The sequence below is a fragment of the Melopsittacus undulatus genome, chromosome 12 (genome assembly GCF_012275295.1).
Source record: "Melopsittacus undulatus isolate bMelUnd1 chromosome 12, bMelUnd1.mat.Z, whole genome shotgun sequence".
In the NCBI taxonomy this organism is placed as follows: Eukaryota; Metazoa; Chordata; class Aves; order Psittaciformes; family Psittaculidae; genus Melopsittacus; species Melopsittacus undulatus.
The window spans coordinates 12,486,131-12,502,465 of NC_047538.1; the positions used below are offsets into that span (position 1 = coordinate 12,486,131).

General features: G+C 39.5%; 1 protein-coding gene across 1 annotated transcript; it reads left to right on the plus strand.

Moving 5' to 3' along the window:
• Positions 1-213: 213 nt before the first annotated feature.
• On the plus strand, positions 214-15,735 carry LOC101877452 (melanotransferrin-like). Its single transcript, XM_005147796.3, has 18 exons — positions 214-231; positions 1,847-1,983; positions 4,451-4,614; positions 5,432-5,531; positions 6,559-6,735; positions 7,211-7,373; positions 7,480-7,544; positions 8,211-8,368; positions 9,530-9,716; positions 9,876-10,024; positions 10,223-10,313; positions 10,600-10,668; positions 10,958-11,140; positions 11,415-11,571; positions 12,303-12,385; positions 13,596-13,780; positions 14,100-14,286; positions 15,055-15,735. The coding sequence occupies exons 2-18, from the start codon at positions 1,932-1,934 to the stop codon at positions 15,102-15,104; spliced, it is 2,220 nt and encodes a 739-aa protein (XP_005147853.2). The 5' UTR covers positions 214-231; positions 1,847-1,931; the 3' UTR covers positions 15,105-15,735.
• The last annotated feature ends 600 nt before the right edge of the window (positions 15,736-16,335 follow it).

Genomic DNA, 16,335 nt, shown 5'->3' on the forward strand with positions numbered 1-16,335 from the left:
GGCTAATTACCATTTTCTGATGCTATTATCACCCTATGGGGGTAGTTTCAAAGGTTGAATCAGTAAGAAAAGAATTCCAGAGTCCTGCTGCCTTGTTTCCTCATCCTCAGCAGACCTGATTACATTTGTGATTAACACCTGCTTGTTTTCCTGATGGGCCTAAATGACGTCTACAACACCTTCATGTCATTCTGGTTTTAACATCACCACAGACAGCAGCACAGCAACTGTGTAAGTACCTTATATACAGGAAGCCTTTTGGTTTCAAATTGGTAACATCTAAGCAGAGATCCAGATGCAGATGCAATAGTAATAGTGTTAGCTGGCTGAGTTGTTGGGAGATACATATATCGTGTACATAATGGTAGGATTGGCAGGAAGTAAAACCTCAAAGAAGGTGGGATCTGATCCTGTTAGGTGCTTTGTTACAAGCATTGCAAGAATCATTAGCTTTGATGTCTAACTGCACCCTTCTAGTGGGCCCGATGGACAAGTTTCCCTAGAAGTGATTCAGAGGTTGTGTAGTTAAATGAAACACACTTGTTTCTAGTGATTAATGGTCTGTCCCAATCTGATCTTTTCCCCTAGAATTAAAAGTAAATATGTGAACCTTGAACTATTTTTAAATTACTTTTATAATGTGTTTTGTTCTTACATTTGTTGTCCTGTTTTTAACATCTGACAGTATGAAAAATTATATAGACTGTGCTTATTGAGGAATGAAAGATACTTCCCAAAGGGTATTGAGCTGTGCTGGACCCATGCAGGTGAGCCAAGTCAAAGATTAGACAAATACCACAGTTGTTCTCTTAGCAAATGAGAGAACAGAGACTTTGGGACTTGAAAACATTTGTTCAGGGAGCGAAGGAAGGAATGAGAAATGCAATTCCTGTGATTGGATTAGTGCGAAACCTAACACCTCAACAAATGTTGCAGATCCAGTGAGGGAACTTGTGAAATGCAGAGATAAGCCATGGAATCCATGTACCTGAATGCGGAAGAAGCAAGTGGGTATACGGACTCTGAGTCACTAGGGGAAAAGTACATAAAGCAACAAAAGAAATCTGGGAAAACTCTTGGCAAAAACACATGAAGCAGAGAAAGTACTGAGTAAATCTATAAAGTGAAGGAAAAGAAAATCTGGCAAAAGACTTTCTGCAGGACTCTTGGAATAGCGAATTCTTTCGTGAACAGGAGAGATGAAGCCACATTAGTAATATTTCATGCATCATATATCTGTATATTTTTGTGCTTCTTTTCCCCTGCTGTAGAATTAATGATGTTACTCATGACTGCTGTAGAGTAATTAAGAGGTAATACTCTAGGTTAAGTGTTAGAAAACAGGGAAATAAGCCTGTTTGGATGAGACTGCTATGCTAGAATGGAATGAGGAAAGTCAGCAGTGCCACAGCGCTGTTCTGAATACTTAGGGAGGCAAAGGACTACTTTTTGTTTAAAATAACTCAGATAAACCATTATCAGGTGAAAATATAAGGTAAGAACCCTTCAATGTTCTGTAGGGTGATATGTTCAGTAATTTGGACAATTCACTCAGCTTTAGAAAACTTTTTCTGTAAGATGGATGTCTTACCTGTCTCCCAAAGGCATTTTAGTGCATTTTGAAACAGGAGGAGCACAATTTAGTTCAAAAGCAGAGGCTTACATTTCTTCCTATGCCTGTTTATAACAAAGCAGAAAATGCATGGTTATTTTCTATCTGCGAATAGGAACAGGACATTGTCTCTTTCTCTTTTGCGTACAAGGATATGCCACCCTCTGACTGGCTTTTTTTCTGAAATCATAGTTTATTCTTGTTGATGCCTAAAACCCCTTTGCTATTGTCCAGAAGCTTTGGTCATCACTGTGGAATTCTTGGTATGAGAAGACAGAGCTCAGGGTAGAGAGAGGATCCTTGCTGAACTGCTGTAATCATGAAGACAGTGATTTTAATTGTCTTAATCATCTTCACTTTGCTGTCTTCAGGTAAGACTGATGCAGAGGGGTAAAATTAAATCTCTGGATGGGTTACCAGGAAGCAGACTCTAACATTTGCTTTGAGTTTTTCTTCTGTGCTAAAAAGTTGCAGCTAGAACTGTGCCTGTGGTTTCCATTTGCCTGTATTTTTCCTGTTCGATCATTGGCAGATGGTGACCCAGTTAGTTTTGAAGCAGCTTGATACACTAGTTTCTTAGTAATTCAGTGAGGGTTTGTTTCCTTTGAATAGCTGAGATCTGCGTACTTATTAATGCTGTCAGATTGAATCTGTGTATTCCAAGCTGCTCCCCTCTAAAACCACAACGGGTTCTTTTTGCAGTAATGCTGAATTAATGTCAAAGCAAGTGGAGTACTAAAGTCTGATGCTATGCTCAAAGAAATAAAAACGTCCATGTTTTAATTGTAAGCACTATTTATTCCAGGAAACATTTTTGTTTAATGTTAATAGATTGACAGAGATCCAAACACTTAAACATCTGGAAATGGCAATGTTAGAGATGTTGTAGTGTTTTCTATGCATTTGGTCATGTCTTTCACTACATAGTATAAATGTCTCTCAAGTTACATAACTGCATGCTATTTTAATACATAATCATCACTTTTTTCCTTTAATGTATAGCATATCCTTGAGATGTATATGATGATATATTTCAGAATAGGCATTTAACAGGAAAAATATAAAATAAGTCATACTACATCCAATATAGAATAATTGGTGCCTAAAGAGGAAATTTTGTTGATGTGTCTGGACTGCCCTGAAAATGCAGCTTTATAGTCAGTTTAAACCTACCAAACCCCCAGTTCCTCCTGGGAAAGGAGGTTTCAGCATCTCCTCCACTTCTAATTGTATCTTCCTTCTGCTGGCACCATTTTATTTTTTTTTAATTGGTTACTTAGTTTTCAGCTGGAAAAAGATCTGACAACTGAATAGTGCAGTTCTGCTGCAGTTCTGCCCAGTGTTCTTGTACAGGTTATTTAATCTCTTTGTTTGGCATCCAGAAACGAAGATAATTCTCACTAACTTCCTCTTTGGAAGAGGTAAGTTTTTGAGGATTTTGTTGTTCATGTTTACTTAGTACTCTGTTCAACACAGTACATAGCTCTTCACTGTCAATAACCAAATTGTCCTTAGCCTGTGCCTTTCATAGTGGGTGTTGTCATGGAAGACAAATCTCTCAGTCTTGAGAGGAATCCAGCAAATTACTTGTCATTGCTGAGGAAACACTTAGATAATACGTTGTGTAAAAGCAGAAGGTCCAGTCACAGAACTGCCATTGTAATTTTAAATAACCCCAGATCTTCACCTCCTGATTGAGGGGTTTGATTTACTCTATTATAAAGTAGCATTTAATTGGGCATCGTTTTCAGCTTAAAATTTTTGTACTTCTCCTTTGCTCTAAGGTTTTCTGCCCCGGGAGCTCTGATGTGGATCTTGTTGTTTAAAATCAGGTAGTATTTGTCTGGAAAGAAAATGGGAAGGAAATGCTATTCTAACAAAGCATAACCCCCAGTGGGCAATGCCATTCTAACAAAGTTCAAACTATGTAGCTCAGTGCTGCGAGACACCTGGGTTTGGAACATCACATATTGCCTGGTGAAAAAACAATGGTCCCCTCTCTGAAGACTACATTCAACAATGCTAAGGCAACTTGATTCCCTATCAACATCCTCCATCCATATTTCTTGTTCTTTTGCAGGTTTAGTTCTGAATCTCTAGAACTGTGTAACAGAAATACTAAAATTAGCATGGATAAATTATGCATGAGAATATGTGTGTGTGAAAGCATCAGAGGAAACAGCAGAGCAAAGGTTAAAAGAATGGCCTGTATTGATAACCAAGAACACAGGTGACAGCACTAAAACTTATAAACCCTGGGGAATGCATAGTTTACATCAAGATTGGAAGGTCTGATAAGGTCACGCCACAGTTAACTTGTCAGAAGAAAAACTGCAGTCTGATAACAGGAAGATGGTAACAAGGTTACCCTGCATCATAAGTGCCCTTTCTCTTCTTGCCCTCCTGATGGGAAAACAGACCATAGCCTTAAAGATGTCCTTGCCTTTGTTTCCTGCTTTTGGGTGGCAACCTTGCCTAAAATTAATGGAGGATGAAGCAAAGAAGATTCTGAGGTTAAAGATCATGCCATAATAATTGTTGATTCTTGAAAAATCTACCTGAAAATTAGTTTGTTGTTGCCAGCAAAGCAACATAGTAAAGATTCAACAGCAAACATTCATTGTCCTCTGTGATCTTGATTACACTGCTTAGGTACCTTTCTTTGGTGCCTGTATGTGGAAATGTGAGTGTGAGTGAGCAGAATTAACTTACTTCTGAATTAGGTAAAATAAAATAATCTCCCCATTCCATAACATCTTAAACTGTGTGGCTTTGTTTGTTTGGTTTTTTTTTTTCCTCTAAATCCTGTAAATCTTGACTCAGTTTTTGATCTTACAGGGAAGAAATTCCGATGGTGCACCCTTTCTGACCTAGAACAGAGGAAGTGTGCTGAACTGTCTAAAGCACTCATGGCTGTGGTGCCCCTTGCTGCTGTCAATTCATTTGCCAGGATTTCTTGCATCAGAGCCCACAACACATATGACTGCATTGATAAAATCAGGGTGAGTTCAGAGAGATTTTTAAAACTGATTTTAGGTCCAAATCCTCTTTTGAAGAAGTAACTGATAAACAGAACCCATGGGAGAATAAAATGATACTGAAATGGTGGTATTGCATATATGACAAAGTACTCAGTACTAGCTTGAGAGGCAAGAATTAAAGCCCATGAGTATTCTACTAGATATACTCTTTACCCCAGCTCACATCCTTGCAATCACCAGGAAATATGTAAAATGCTACTTGGACATAGATGGACAAAACCAAGCTACTAAATTAAAACTTGCTGAGAGCGTTCTCCTTGCTTGTGGCTTTTGGTTCTACTCTGACTATAATGAATATTTTCTCTTCTCTTTCTTCCCTGCTATTTGTAGCACCTCATCAGTATTTCTAAAGTAAAGAGCAAAGCATTTTTTGTATAAAGTTCTTTAATTTTAATCAAATTATACATTAATTTGAATCAAATTAGGCATTAATTTGAATCAAATTAGATAGGAGGACTCTGAGAAGTATTTGGGGTCCTGGGGGAGCAGTAGAAGGAAACAGGGCTTTTCCTCCAGTTGGCATCAGAATTGTGGTTTTGAATTAGAAAGCTCAGAGATGAGAAAGGATGTTACTGGAAGTGAACTGGAATTGTTTTAAAGTAACAGCCTTCACTGCTAGCATTTCACCATGCTTAGTAGTGTGGATTCAATTAAAAAACAAGCAAATGCTTGTAAGAATCTCTGGTTACTACTTCTCAGGCAGAAATTCTGCTCTTGGAGCTGCTGTTTGTATCTGTGTAAACACATTTATTTTGAGGGTTTTGCTGTTGTTTTTAAGGTGAATAAAGCAGATGCTGCTTCCTTGGATGCTGGAGATGTTTACTCTGCTGTAAAGCTCTATGGTTTGACAGTTGTGGCAAAGGAAATTTATGACCAAGGTAGGTTCATAAAGCTAAAGAATAAATTGTATTTGGCTAATAAATTGCTGTAAGTGAAAGGCAAAGTTCAAAAATTCTTGAAAAAGTCTATATATTTCATGAACTTTATTGGAGTACGGAGGTGACTAACAACTGTTGCTGAAATACTTAGTGATGCTTAGTAAAATCCCAGTAGTACTTTCTATCTAGTAGCCTTTCTGCCTAGACAGGCTACTGTCTAGGTACTGGTACTGTCACAGGTTGTATACCCAAGTTCTACATCTTGCAGGGAATAAGAAAGCTTTTGTCCATCTGTGTCAGTTCTTATACCATGCTCTTAACTAGTGTAACCAAGCATTTACTAGTTTTCTTTAAGAGGTTAGCTTTTCTCACTATTTAATTCTCTCCTTTACACCCTAAAGAGACAGAAATGTAAGATGGAAAATCTTGTTATGGTAAGATTCCTCTTCATTCCTGGCAGACCTAAACAGTGTTTGCAATGATTTGTAAGACAGGAATAAGTAACTCTGAGCCAAAATCAAACACGGAGTAGAAAATACTTCTAAGACATGAATCTGAGATGGAAGCCAAATTAGCAGATGGATACAGGAAGAGACTAATAAGGGGACACTATGAGAACAGAAGTGAGTTTTGTTTTGTCTGAAGAATTGTGAAATCATAGTGGAATTGATGTGTTCTGAGGATAAGACATAGGAGTTCTTTCCATTACCATATGTAAACAGTGTGATACAAGTGTTCAAAAGTGTGGAGAAGCAATTGCATAGGATAATGGAGTGGGATCATCTTGTAAGCCTTTTACACCAGATTTGTATGTTCTTCTTTGCACATCACTTGCATTGCTCAGTTTGACACAGTGCCATGTAGCCAGTAGGTGATAAATTTCCCAGCATGAGTACCTATGTTTCATATGCCTAAGGTTATTTTTTTTCCTTAGCCATGTTACAGAAGTAGTGGAAGTCCTGTACACAGATGGAAGCTGCAGGACTGGGATTTAGTTATTTCTGTTGCATATTTTATTTTATTCCAGGAAATTGTGTGTTTGCTGTAGCCATTGCCAAACGAGGAACTCTGGATATCCAGAGGCTACGAGGTGTGCGCAGCTGCCACAATGGAGCCAAGTGGACATCTGGCTGGAATATTCCACTTGGCTTTCTCCTTGCAAGCAATGATCTTTCCTGGGATAAGGCGCAACCTCTGAGCCAAGGTGGGTGATAGCAGCTGTAGGGCTATGTCTCTGCTATCAGCAAAAGCAAGTGAGATGCAAGCAGATGTGGAATTAACTCAACTACGTAGAAATTGAAGGGCTTTGTGGGTGAAGTATCTTCTGGGAGTGTTTTTGATACTGGCTCTTAGCTCTCTTCAGAACTTTTCTAGTGATCTCAAAGCAGCAGAATTGTTACCAAACTGGAAATCTTTGCGTTCTGTATCCAACAGGGAGCAAACCTTTCCAATATCCAACCAGGACAAAGATGGTTTTAAACAAAAAGAATCTGATCACATTTTCTAGTGAATGTTTCAAATTTGAAATTCAGACAATGAAGCTGCATTTGCTGATTTATTTTTTTTTATTTATTAATTCACCATAATCCTAGTTATGTCCATGATATGTTTGGCCCCTTTTTCTTCCTCTGTTTTTCCCGTCTGACTTTTTTTTCTTGTCCCCTCCCCTACATCTGCAGCAGTCAGTGAGTATTTCAATGCAAGTTGCATCCCTGGGGTTGGTGTTGCTGCTCCTCAGCTGTGTGCTCTCTGCCAAGGACAAAAATCCTATGTCAGAGACAAGAACTACTTCTGTGAGACAAGCAGTAATGAACCATTTTATGACTCTGAAGGAGCCTTCAGGTGAGCTCTGTGATGCTGGTCCTGAATTTACATTTAAGGAAAAAGGATTTGTGAGGGAAGAAAAACCAGATGGCATGTTAATAGGGTGGCATTTTTCTCCCTGCAGGTGTTTGAAGAATGGAGTGGCAGATGTTGCCTTTTTAGATCATCTAACAATTATGAGTGCTACAGGTAATCTTAAAATTTCAGATTCATTTTAACTTCTGACTGTAGTCTTTCCTGCATTGGAGTTTGGGGAATATGCCTGGATTTTTGTAGTTTCCAGGGAAAATTCTATCCTCACAAGCAGTTCAGTGTATTTCTTGGCTCTCCACCTAAGTCACAAGGAAACAGAAGAAGGAAGAGTAAGTGAGCAGTAATTGCTCACAAGAGATTCTCAGGGTGGGAGCAGACAGATGCTTTTATACAGGTGTTTTCTTTTTTAGCCTGAAGTCTCTGACACAGCTGTCAGTATTTGCATTACTTGAGTTATAAGATTCCTTTAAAAATTCAGTGTATTTTGTTGCTGGAATGTACCATTCCTGTTTACCTCATTCGTATTTTAAACTTGGTAGAGATCTGTATTGACATTTTTTAAGGTAGCTTTAGTATCTGCAGGTAAGGATTTTTAAACAAATATATGTACAGGGGTACAGCTAAGGAATATTTTTGAGTATCTGTGGCTGAGGTCCCTCTCTTTCTTAAGAGAAGAGCATATCAAAGACAGACTTCCCAAGCTATGTACTACCTACATAGCCTTTGAGCAACCTCCTCTGAAAGATGTTTTGCTTTCCATCTCTGTGCTAGTTGCCAAGTCACATTTCACTTCATGAGTTCATGAGTGTCCTCTTGTTTCAGAGTCAGAGCAACAGGAATATGAACTCCTATGTCCTGATGGGACTACAGCTGAGCTGACTGAGTACAGCACCTGTAACTTGGGCAAGGGGCCTGGACGTGGCATCATCACCCGCCACAACTTCCAGAAGATCACCAATAAATTTCTCATCATGATCCAAGTGAGTGGATATTATAAGCTGTGTATCTCCAGAGACAGGTTTTTCTTTCATCTTTATGTAGAGATTACCATGCAGTTTGCCTTTTCGTCTTGAGAAATTTGTCGTCTGTGTGAACAAATCACTGAAAATTGACTGTCCTGGGGAGGGATCCTGCACTGGCTTCTGGCAGAAGTTTCACTTTTCTCTAGAATGTTCTTCTCTAGAAGGCTGGAATAAAAAAGTAAAGATGCTATAACACCCAAACTGAAAAATGGTTATGTTCATCCTGCCCTGCATCTTGAGTAAATTCTTACATAGCTGCATGGGTTCAGGCAGGATTCATCTTTATTCCCCTCTTTTTCTCAGCTTATAAATAGTATCTGTTACCTAGGCATCCAGGAATCCATTTGAAGCTGAACCTGAAATGCATATTTAAATGCAAATTTAAAGAATTTATGGAGCCATCTGGCCCTTTAAATAGGCCAGTAGTGTCCTGGTTTTGGCTGAGATGGGATTAATTTTCTTCTTAATAGCTGGTCCATTGCTGTGCTTTGGCTTTAGCATGAGAAAGTTGATAACACACTGATGTTTTAGCTGTTGCTGAGCAATGCTTACTCTAAAACAATGACGTTTCAGTTTCCCATGCTCTGTCAGTGAGCAGATGCAACAAGAAGCTGGGAGGGAGCACAGCCAGAACAGCTGATCTAAGATAGCCAAAGTGGTATTCCATACCAAAGAATGTCACATTTAGTATATAAATTAGGGGGAGCTGGCCAGGAGCCACAGATCACTCCTCAGGTATGGGCTGGGCGTCAGTCAGCAGTTGGTGAGCAATTGTGTTGTGTATCATCTGTCTTTCTTGGGTTTTATTCCTTTCTCTTTTATTCCTTGTTATTCTTTATTTCAATTATTAAACTGTTCTTATCTCACCTCATGGGTTTTACTTTTTTCTGATTTTTCTTCCCCATCCCACTGAGGGAAATGAGTGAGTGGCTGTGTGGTACTTTATTGCCAGCTGGGCTTAAATCATGACAAATAAACAGGGAATAATGTAACCCAGTGTGCTTTGTCTCTGAGTGCTATGTTACAAACCTTGGCTGTGAAGGGAGGAAAGGATGGGGCTGACTGTTACTGGAAGGATGAGCAGATTTGTTGCAATTAAAAGTGTTGTTCTTGTTCTAGCGTCTCTTTGGGCGAAAAGGAAAGGAAAGAGCTAGATTTGATCTCTTCACTTCAGCACCCTTTGGGGGAAAGAACCTGCTGTTCCAGGATGCCACTCAGTACCTACAGCTTCTTGAAGAGCAGCTGGAGATTGCCTATGTCCTTGGTCTGGACTATGTAGCTCTCCTTAAAGGACTAGGCCATGAAGGTGAGAAGTCTTCCAGAGATATGTAGCTAAGGAAAGGGAAGAAAAAGTTTGCTTTACATGTTATTCCTCCATGCCAGGCACAAGTGCATAGACCTAAATGTTCCTTAACATAGGTGCATAGGTGACATGATCTCACTCTGCTCCTTTCTTCTAATTCAGGCATCTCTTTGGACAACAGCATTGTGCGCTGGTGCTGCATTAGTGATGCTGAGCTTCACAAATGTGAGGAGTGGGCACTGAGCATCAACTCTTACCCATTGGTCTGTGTCCAAGCAACTTCCATGACCAAATGCATTAAAATGATCAAGGTAGGAGACTCCCTCTACTCAGAGGATATGATAAGTGCATGTGTCCTTGCATGAGCTGAAGCAAAGGAAAACCAGCTTGCATCGTAGAGGAGCTAGTGGGGATGAGAGAGAATTTCCAGCCAGTAGGGAAGTCCAGCTGCTTGGTTACACAATTTGTGCAAATCCTGGTTTTGTTATTTTCTATAATGCTGTTGGCAGAGTAGTGAGGCTGATGCAGTCACCCTGGATGCAACACATGTCTACATTGCAGGAAAGTGTGGATTGGTGCCAGTAGCTGCAGAATGTTATGGTAAGTTTTCATGTGACCTTAGCAAGAAGGGAGGGAATCAAAAAAGTACCATTAAAAATATAGTTACATTTGTACAGTTTGTGATGGAAGTAGGAATTAATATATATGTCCAAATACTTTTCCCAGCTCTTTCACTAACTGGCTCTGGCATTTGATCTCCTGTTTGTTTACTGTATCTCTTCTGTAAAACAGACAGAGATGCTGACGTGGCTTGTTGATGGGTTGGTGCTGATTAATAGGAATGACAGCAGCCCCAAGATCCTTAACAGTCATCTCTCCTCTCCAGGGGGAGATTGTGCCCAGGCTGCTGAGAGCATGGGGGAAATGAGGAAGCTAAGTCATCTGAAGCGCAAAGGTAACAGAACAACTTTGAGAAGACAAATGATTTAGATTTTCCTGAAATTGCTTCTGGGATTTATGTCAGAATGTATTCACATGTTGGTTTGGGAAAGAATTTGTTGTGCTTCGTAGGAGGTTTGCAGGAAATGCCAGGCAGCTAGGATGAGAGCTTTGTCCTTAAGCAAACAATGCACATCCAAAACCTAAACTGAAGATATGTGACAGCATGAGAGGGGGAAGAGGGGGACTGCACCTGTCTGGAATACATAAGTGCCTTGATGTAACTGGTTGTCATTATTTTACAGCACTGCCACCTGTTTATGCTGTTGCTCTAGCTAAGAAAAATGCTAAACAGATTAACATCCATAACCTTAGGGGAAGACGATCCTGCCACAGCCACATGTATAGTCCTGGAGGATGGTTACTTCTTTCCAGATATGCAGTGGGAGCTCTGGAGAATGATACTGAGAGCTGTGATATTGGCTCTGGTAAGGGCTGCTCTTGATTATTTGTTGACTAGACCACGGGAATCTGAAATCCCAAATTTAGGAGTAAAATGGAGACAGGTACATGAGGATTTGACCAGCAAGTGATGATTGTAGTGTCTGGGGGTGTTGAAGAAGCTCTTCCTCTTATCTGACTATATGTGATTCTTTAGCCACCTTCTTGCTAACTGTTGGGATGGAATTCCATTCCTGTCTTGTGTGTGAAGAGACTTTGGAAACACCTTGCCTTAATCTCACCTCAGTTTTCTTTACTCAGTCTACCAGAATTACTTTTGGAAGAGCTGCATGCCAGGAGCAGATGGAAACCTGTGCAAGGTGTGCATTGGAGACGGTGAAGTGGAAGGGGCTCGAGTATCTAGCAGATGTGTTGCAAGCCACAATGAACGTTATTATGGCAATATGGGAGCACTCAGGTAAGATTTTTGTCAGTCAGAAGTGCAGAGCACTAGCCAGAACTGGCTTATTATTTTGCTGATGGTTTTCTTTGGAGGTTTGTGGTTTTTGTTTTGTTAAGCAACTGGTTGTATAAACTTTTGCTAGCATGTATTTTGTTTTGGTTGCAGTTGCTATGGGATGTTCAGCAAAATGGTAATTTAAAGCAGTCATGAAAACACCTTAAGAGCAAGACAATGCTTTCAAACATGGAAGGCTCAGAGTATTGATACTGACTCGTTAAAGAAAAGGGATGAAAGATAGTTAGAAGGTCAGAAAGCAGAGGTGGTCTGATAAGAAGCAATGGAAGGTACAGGAGGTAGTTAAATAAATGGGAGATAACAAAATGGTTGAAAACAGGCAGAGAAAAATATTAAAGGTGAAAGCACGCTTATAAAACATATGTAATGCACTTAGTTGAATTACATTCTCTTTCCTGACTAGGTGCAGGTGATGCTGCATAGACATTGTGCCACATCTTTGACTTGGGAGTTTCTTTAAGGGATGGAAGGGATTTTTTTAATAAACCTATGAATACTGTCCACTAAGATCTATAATGGTATCACTAACTTGTTCCATATAACAACCAAGTAATTACAGATGAGAGGGATACTACAGCTACTCCTGGTTTAGCTTCAGAATACTGTCCAAGTGTCAGTCATAGTGTAGTGGCTGTCTCCAGTAACTTCTTGGTTTTTTTTTTCTTCACTAGGTGCCTAGTTGGCAATCCCAGTGGAAGGAGCTTCGGAGATGTAGCTTTTTTGGAACATTCTAACCTCCTCCAGAACATAAAGAGTGAGATGCAGATGTTCTCTTTTACTTCAGAATGTTCATGAGTGCCAGTTACTTCTCACACACTTGACCATCACTCATGAGGATCAACTTATATAGGTTTAATCTAGGTCCATGAAGTTGTGTTTGTGACTGGAAAATTGCAAGAACATTCTTGCATGTAGGTCTTCCTGTAAAGCTCAACATTTAGATACCTTTCAGTTTTGGAGAGGAAAGAGGAAGAGCCACTGAGTGCAAAGAGCAATGTGTGGGTTGGGGGGGTAATAATCCTTGGAGACTGCACTAATATTTTTAAAACTCAAAGCTTTAAAAAGCAAACAATTTTTCTCACCAGACCTTCTCCCATAGGCAGCCATAGTGCCATGGACCTGTTGTTTGTAATCAGAGTTTCAACAACAATAATAGCAGATAAGGGCAATGCTGTGGGCACACATAGAGATGTTCTATGGCTTCATCATGACAAAGCAACTCCCTCATATTGTTTCACAGGCCCTTATAGAACAAACAGTCCAAATAGCTTAATAGGTGAAAATACTGCAAATTATTTTGCCTTTCACAGTTTCTGAAACAATGTTGTTACTACACTGTTAAAACTTCAATTTCCTGAGGGAAATACTGATCTTTGCAACAGTCTAGCAATTGAGTTTTCGTTTCAGTAACTTAAATTCCCTCAATCTCTTGAATGATGCCTACTGTTCCGAATGCGGTTCCTCTTTGTAGAGTTGAAGGAAACCCCCATTTTGTTCAGCCTCAGAAACAGAATGAGGGTTTCTGTTTTAGGCAATCTCAGTAACAGAAGGGACTTTCCTAAGAGAGGAATCTCTAAAACTAAGTGGAGGTATAAGGGCTTGAAACCCACAGGAATTCATGCAGCTATGAATGGTTTGTTTGGGGAAGCAAAGGACATGCAGGCTGAATTGCTTTGTTTTCAGAAAGTGATCTGATTACAGATGAAAATGAAGCATGATAAGCTGTTCATATGCCTTGATACTACTCTATTTGAGAGGTGCAGCTTAAGTTCACGGACCTGTTTCCTCAGTGAAAACACTACCCTGCTCTTTATGCTTTCCTAATAAATGACCATGTGGCTGCATTTGTTTGAACATGTTAACTAAACTCCTTCCTCTCAATTTTAAACATTTTGCATGAAATTCACCCTGTCTTCTACTTCTATTTTTTAAAAGGATTTGCTTTCATTTCATCTTCTTTTCAGATCTGGATATTTCTGGTTGGGCAAAAGGCTATACCCCTATTGACTTTGAACTCTTGTGTCCGGATGGAACACGTGCTGCAGTTACAGAATGGGCAGGCTGTAACCTTGGCCCCATTCCCCCCAGCACAGTCATGACTCGACCGGTCACTGTCACTAAAATCTATGACTTTCTAATGAAATCCCAGGTGAGACAGGTGACTGGGAAAAAGTTAGCATGTTATCACTTGTTATATACAACTGCTGAAAACCCTTTCAAGATCGAATGCTTTTATATCCTAAATTCATTAAGTGTCTTTAGATTCAATATGAATTAAGAATGTATGTAGGAGATTGTGAGAATAATTATTTGGATTCTCTAAAGGGGTACTTTGGCAGCAGTTGCCATTCCCCAGTGGTTATACTTCTGCTGAGAAATAAGGTGCTGCAAAACTGCACCTTTTTGTACACCAGCTAAGCTTTGCTATTTGTGATCCAAGCTGTGAAACGTACTTCTTTTCTCTTTAGGAATCTCTGGGAAGCAAATTGAATTCTGAATTCCAACTCTTTCAGTCATGGAAGTATGGTGAAAGTGATCTGCTTTTCAAAGACACTACTCAGTACCTTGTTCGTGCCAGTCACATGAGCTATCAAGAAATCCTTGGAGTGTCTTTCTTCCAGCTGGCAGAATCAGTGTTTAACTGTACACCTGCAGGTAAAGTCAAGTTCTTAGTTTTGAGTTAGAGACAAATCCAAAGCAGGAAGTCTCCTGTGCATAGCTATTGTCCTTTTGTTTAGACCAAATGGAGAAGTATGTTCTACATAATACTGTTAGTAACAGTTTTCCAAGGAGTACTGTGCTTGGAGCTTCTTTAGAGCTCCTATCCAACTATCCTATACGACTCCTATCCAAAAGCACTAAAATTTGAGCTCTGAAAGAATAGAGTAACCAATATGTCTTAGGTATGAGGTTACTGAAATGGGACTGGTTTATTCCCACTCTGAAATTTTTCCCTTCAGTTCCAAAGATCAGTTCTGGGAAAAGGGAATACAATGTTCATTTGGATAGACTAAACTTGGGGAAAAGATGAGAAATTTGATATTCAATTCTTGAATTAATCTCAGAATAACTTAATTGCCTTTTAAAAAAGAGCACATTAGAGAATGCAAGATCAAAACCTTTACAAACTTAAGGGATTGCTTTTTCATTATTTTCCACTGAAAGCTGTATGAAACATGTACTTAGCTATCACTAAAACTGTCCATGAGCCAGTGTCAAGCTGTTCTGAGACCTGAAACTCTGCACTGAAGTAAATGAAGATTATACAATTAGTGAGACTTCTGTGAGTCTGAGTTAAAGAACTTAAATTCAAAAGGGGAATTTTACCTCCGTTCTGCTGATTTAGTGAACAGTATTTGAAGAATTCGTTCTTTTTAAAAGCTGCTAGCATCTTTAAGCACATACTTTCTTACTGGTTTGTAGGCATCTTAGACTTCTGCAAACAGGATATCTGTGCATCTTCGAGGAACTGACAGCTAATAAGAGGCTTTGCAAGGCACATACATCATCGATATTGAAAACAAGGAAAGCTGGAAGTCCAACCTATCCAAAGCAATCAGCAAGAAGCAGCAGAGGCCAATCTGCATAACCTGCACAGAACTAGCATCAGCAATCCTGTACAGCTACTGAGGAGAAATCGGCATTTTTGTAGAAATGGCAGGGCCAATACCATGGACTAAAATACAGACTGTCAGGAATGGCACAGGTTAGTTGGCAGCAGTTTCCCTTGCTCATCTTATAAACAAAAGTAAAATCAACTGACATTTTGGTAGTTGCAGCACTGTCCTCTTCCATCCATGGTTTGGTTACGGCTAGATAGTCCTTTCTGAATACCCATATATGCTGTAAGCTGTATATGTAATTGCTATCAGAAGTAGTCTTTTTTGCTTTTAACTGGGAAGAATATAGTTGCTTTTTTTAACCAAGGATTTATACCAATAAATCAAAATATTTTTCTCTCACAAATTAAGCAGAATTAATCCAGCAGAACTGGATGCTTGCAGCCTTCAGGTGAAGGAAAACAATGGCTATTCATCCTTGTCAGTATCTCCAACCATTACTATTTTAGTACTTTAGCACTTTGAATCTATGATTCAAGTGTCAAAACATGATTTCTGAATTAAACAACATTGGTTTTACAAGCAGGAACTGCCTGAACATTATATGAAACCTTTTGAACAGAATGTATCATATATTCATTTTGCTTGTTGTTGGATAAAGATTTAGAGTATACGGCTTTTCATAGGCAGGGCTTATTTCATGTGCAAAGCCTTCTGGTCCTATGCACCTGAACCAGGCAAGGTTGAGATTTTTTATTAGAGGGGAGAGGGGAGAAATCCTTCACCACAAACTTTTCAGTCCTTTTTACATCTATTGCAGTAGTATTAACCTCAGCTAGTAAGAAATGGGATGCAAATAGTGAAGACAGGCCAGCTGCAGTGAAGTCTGTATGTGCCATATAACGCAAAAAACCCATAACTCCTGCCCTCCACCAGAACCAGCAGCGCAAGGCAGCAATACTCAGTTGTAAGATACACTGCCAACCATACATGCTTTTAAAGTTTGTTCTATGCTTAGCTTCTTTCCTGTTGTTTGACTTAAAGTCACCCCTCTCCTCCCCCTTTTCACTTCCTGAGAAAGAAAAACTTTTCACTGTGATCAGCAGCAAGGGTTTAGCTTCAGTGCCTCTTAGCTGAGGCTGTT

What these genes read in the sequence shown, in the direction of transcription:
- LOC101877452 (XM_005147796.3), top strand. Translation starts at nt 1,932, where the DNA reads ATGAAGACAGTGATTTTAATTGTCTTAATCATCTTCACTTTGCTGTCT. An exon ending in GAGCTGTGATATTGGCTCTG is followed by an intron (nt 11,141 to 11,414) that starts GTAAGGGCTGCT and finishes TTCTTTACTCAG; the next exon opens with TCTACCAGAATTACTTTTGG. An exon ending in GGCAATATGGGAGCACTCAG is followed by an intron (nt 11,572 to 12,302) that starts GTAAGATTTTTG and finishes TTTCTTCACTAG; the next exon opens with GTGCCTAGTTGGCAATCCCA.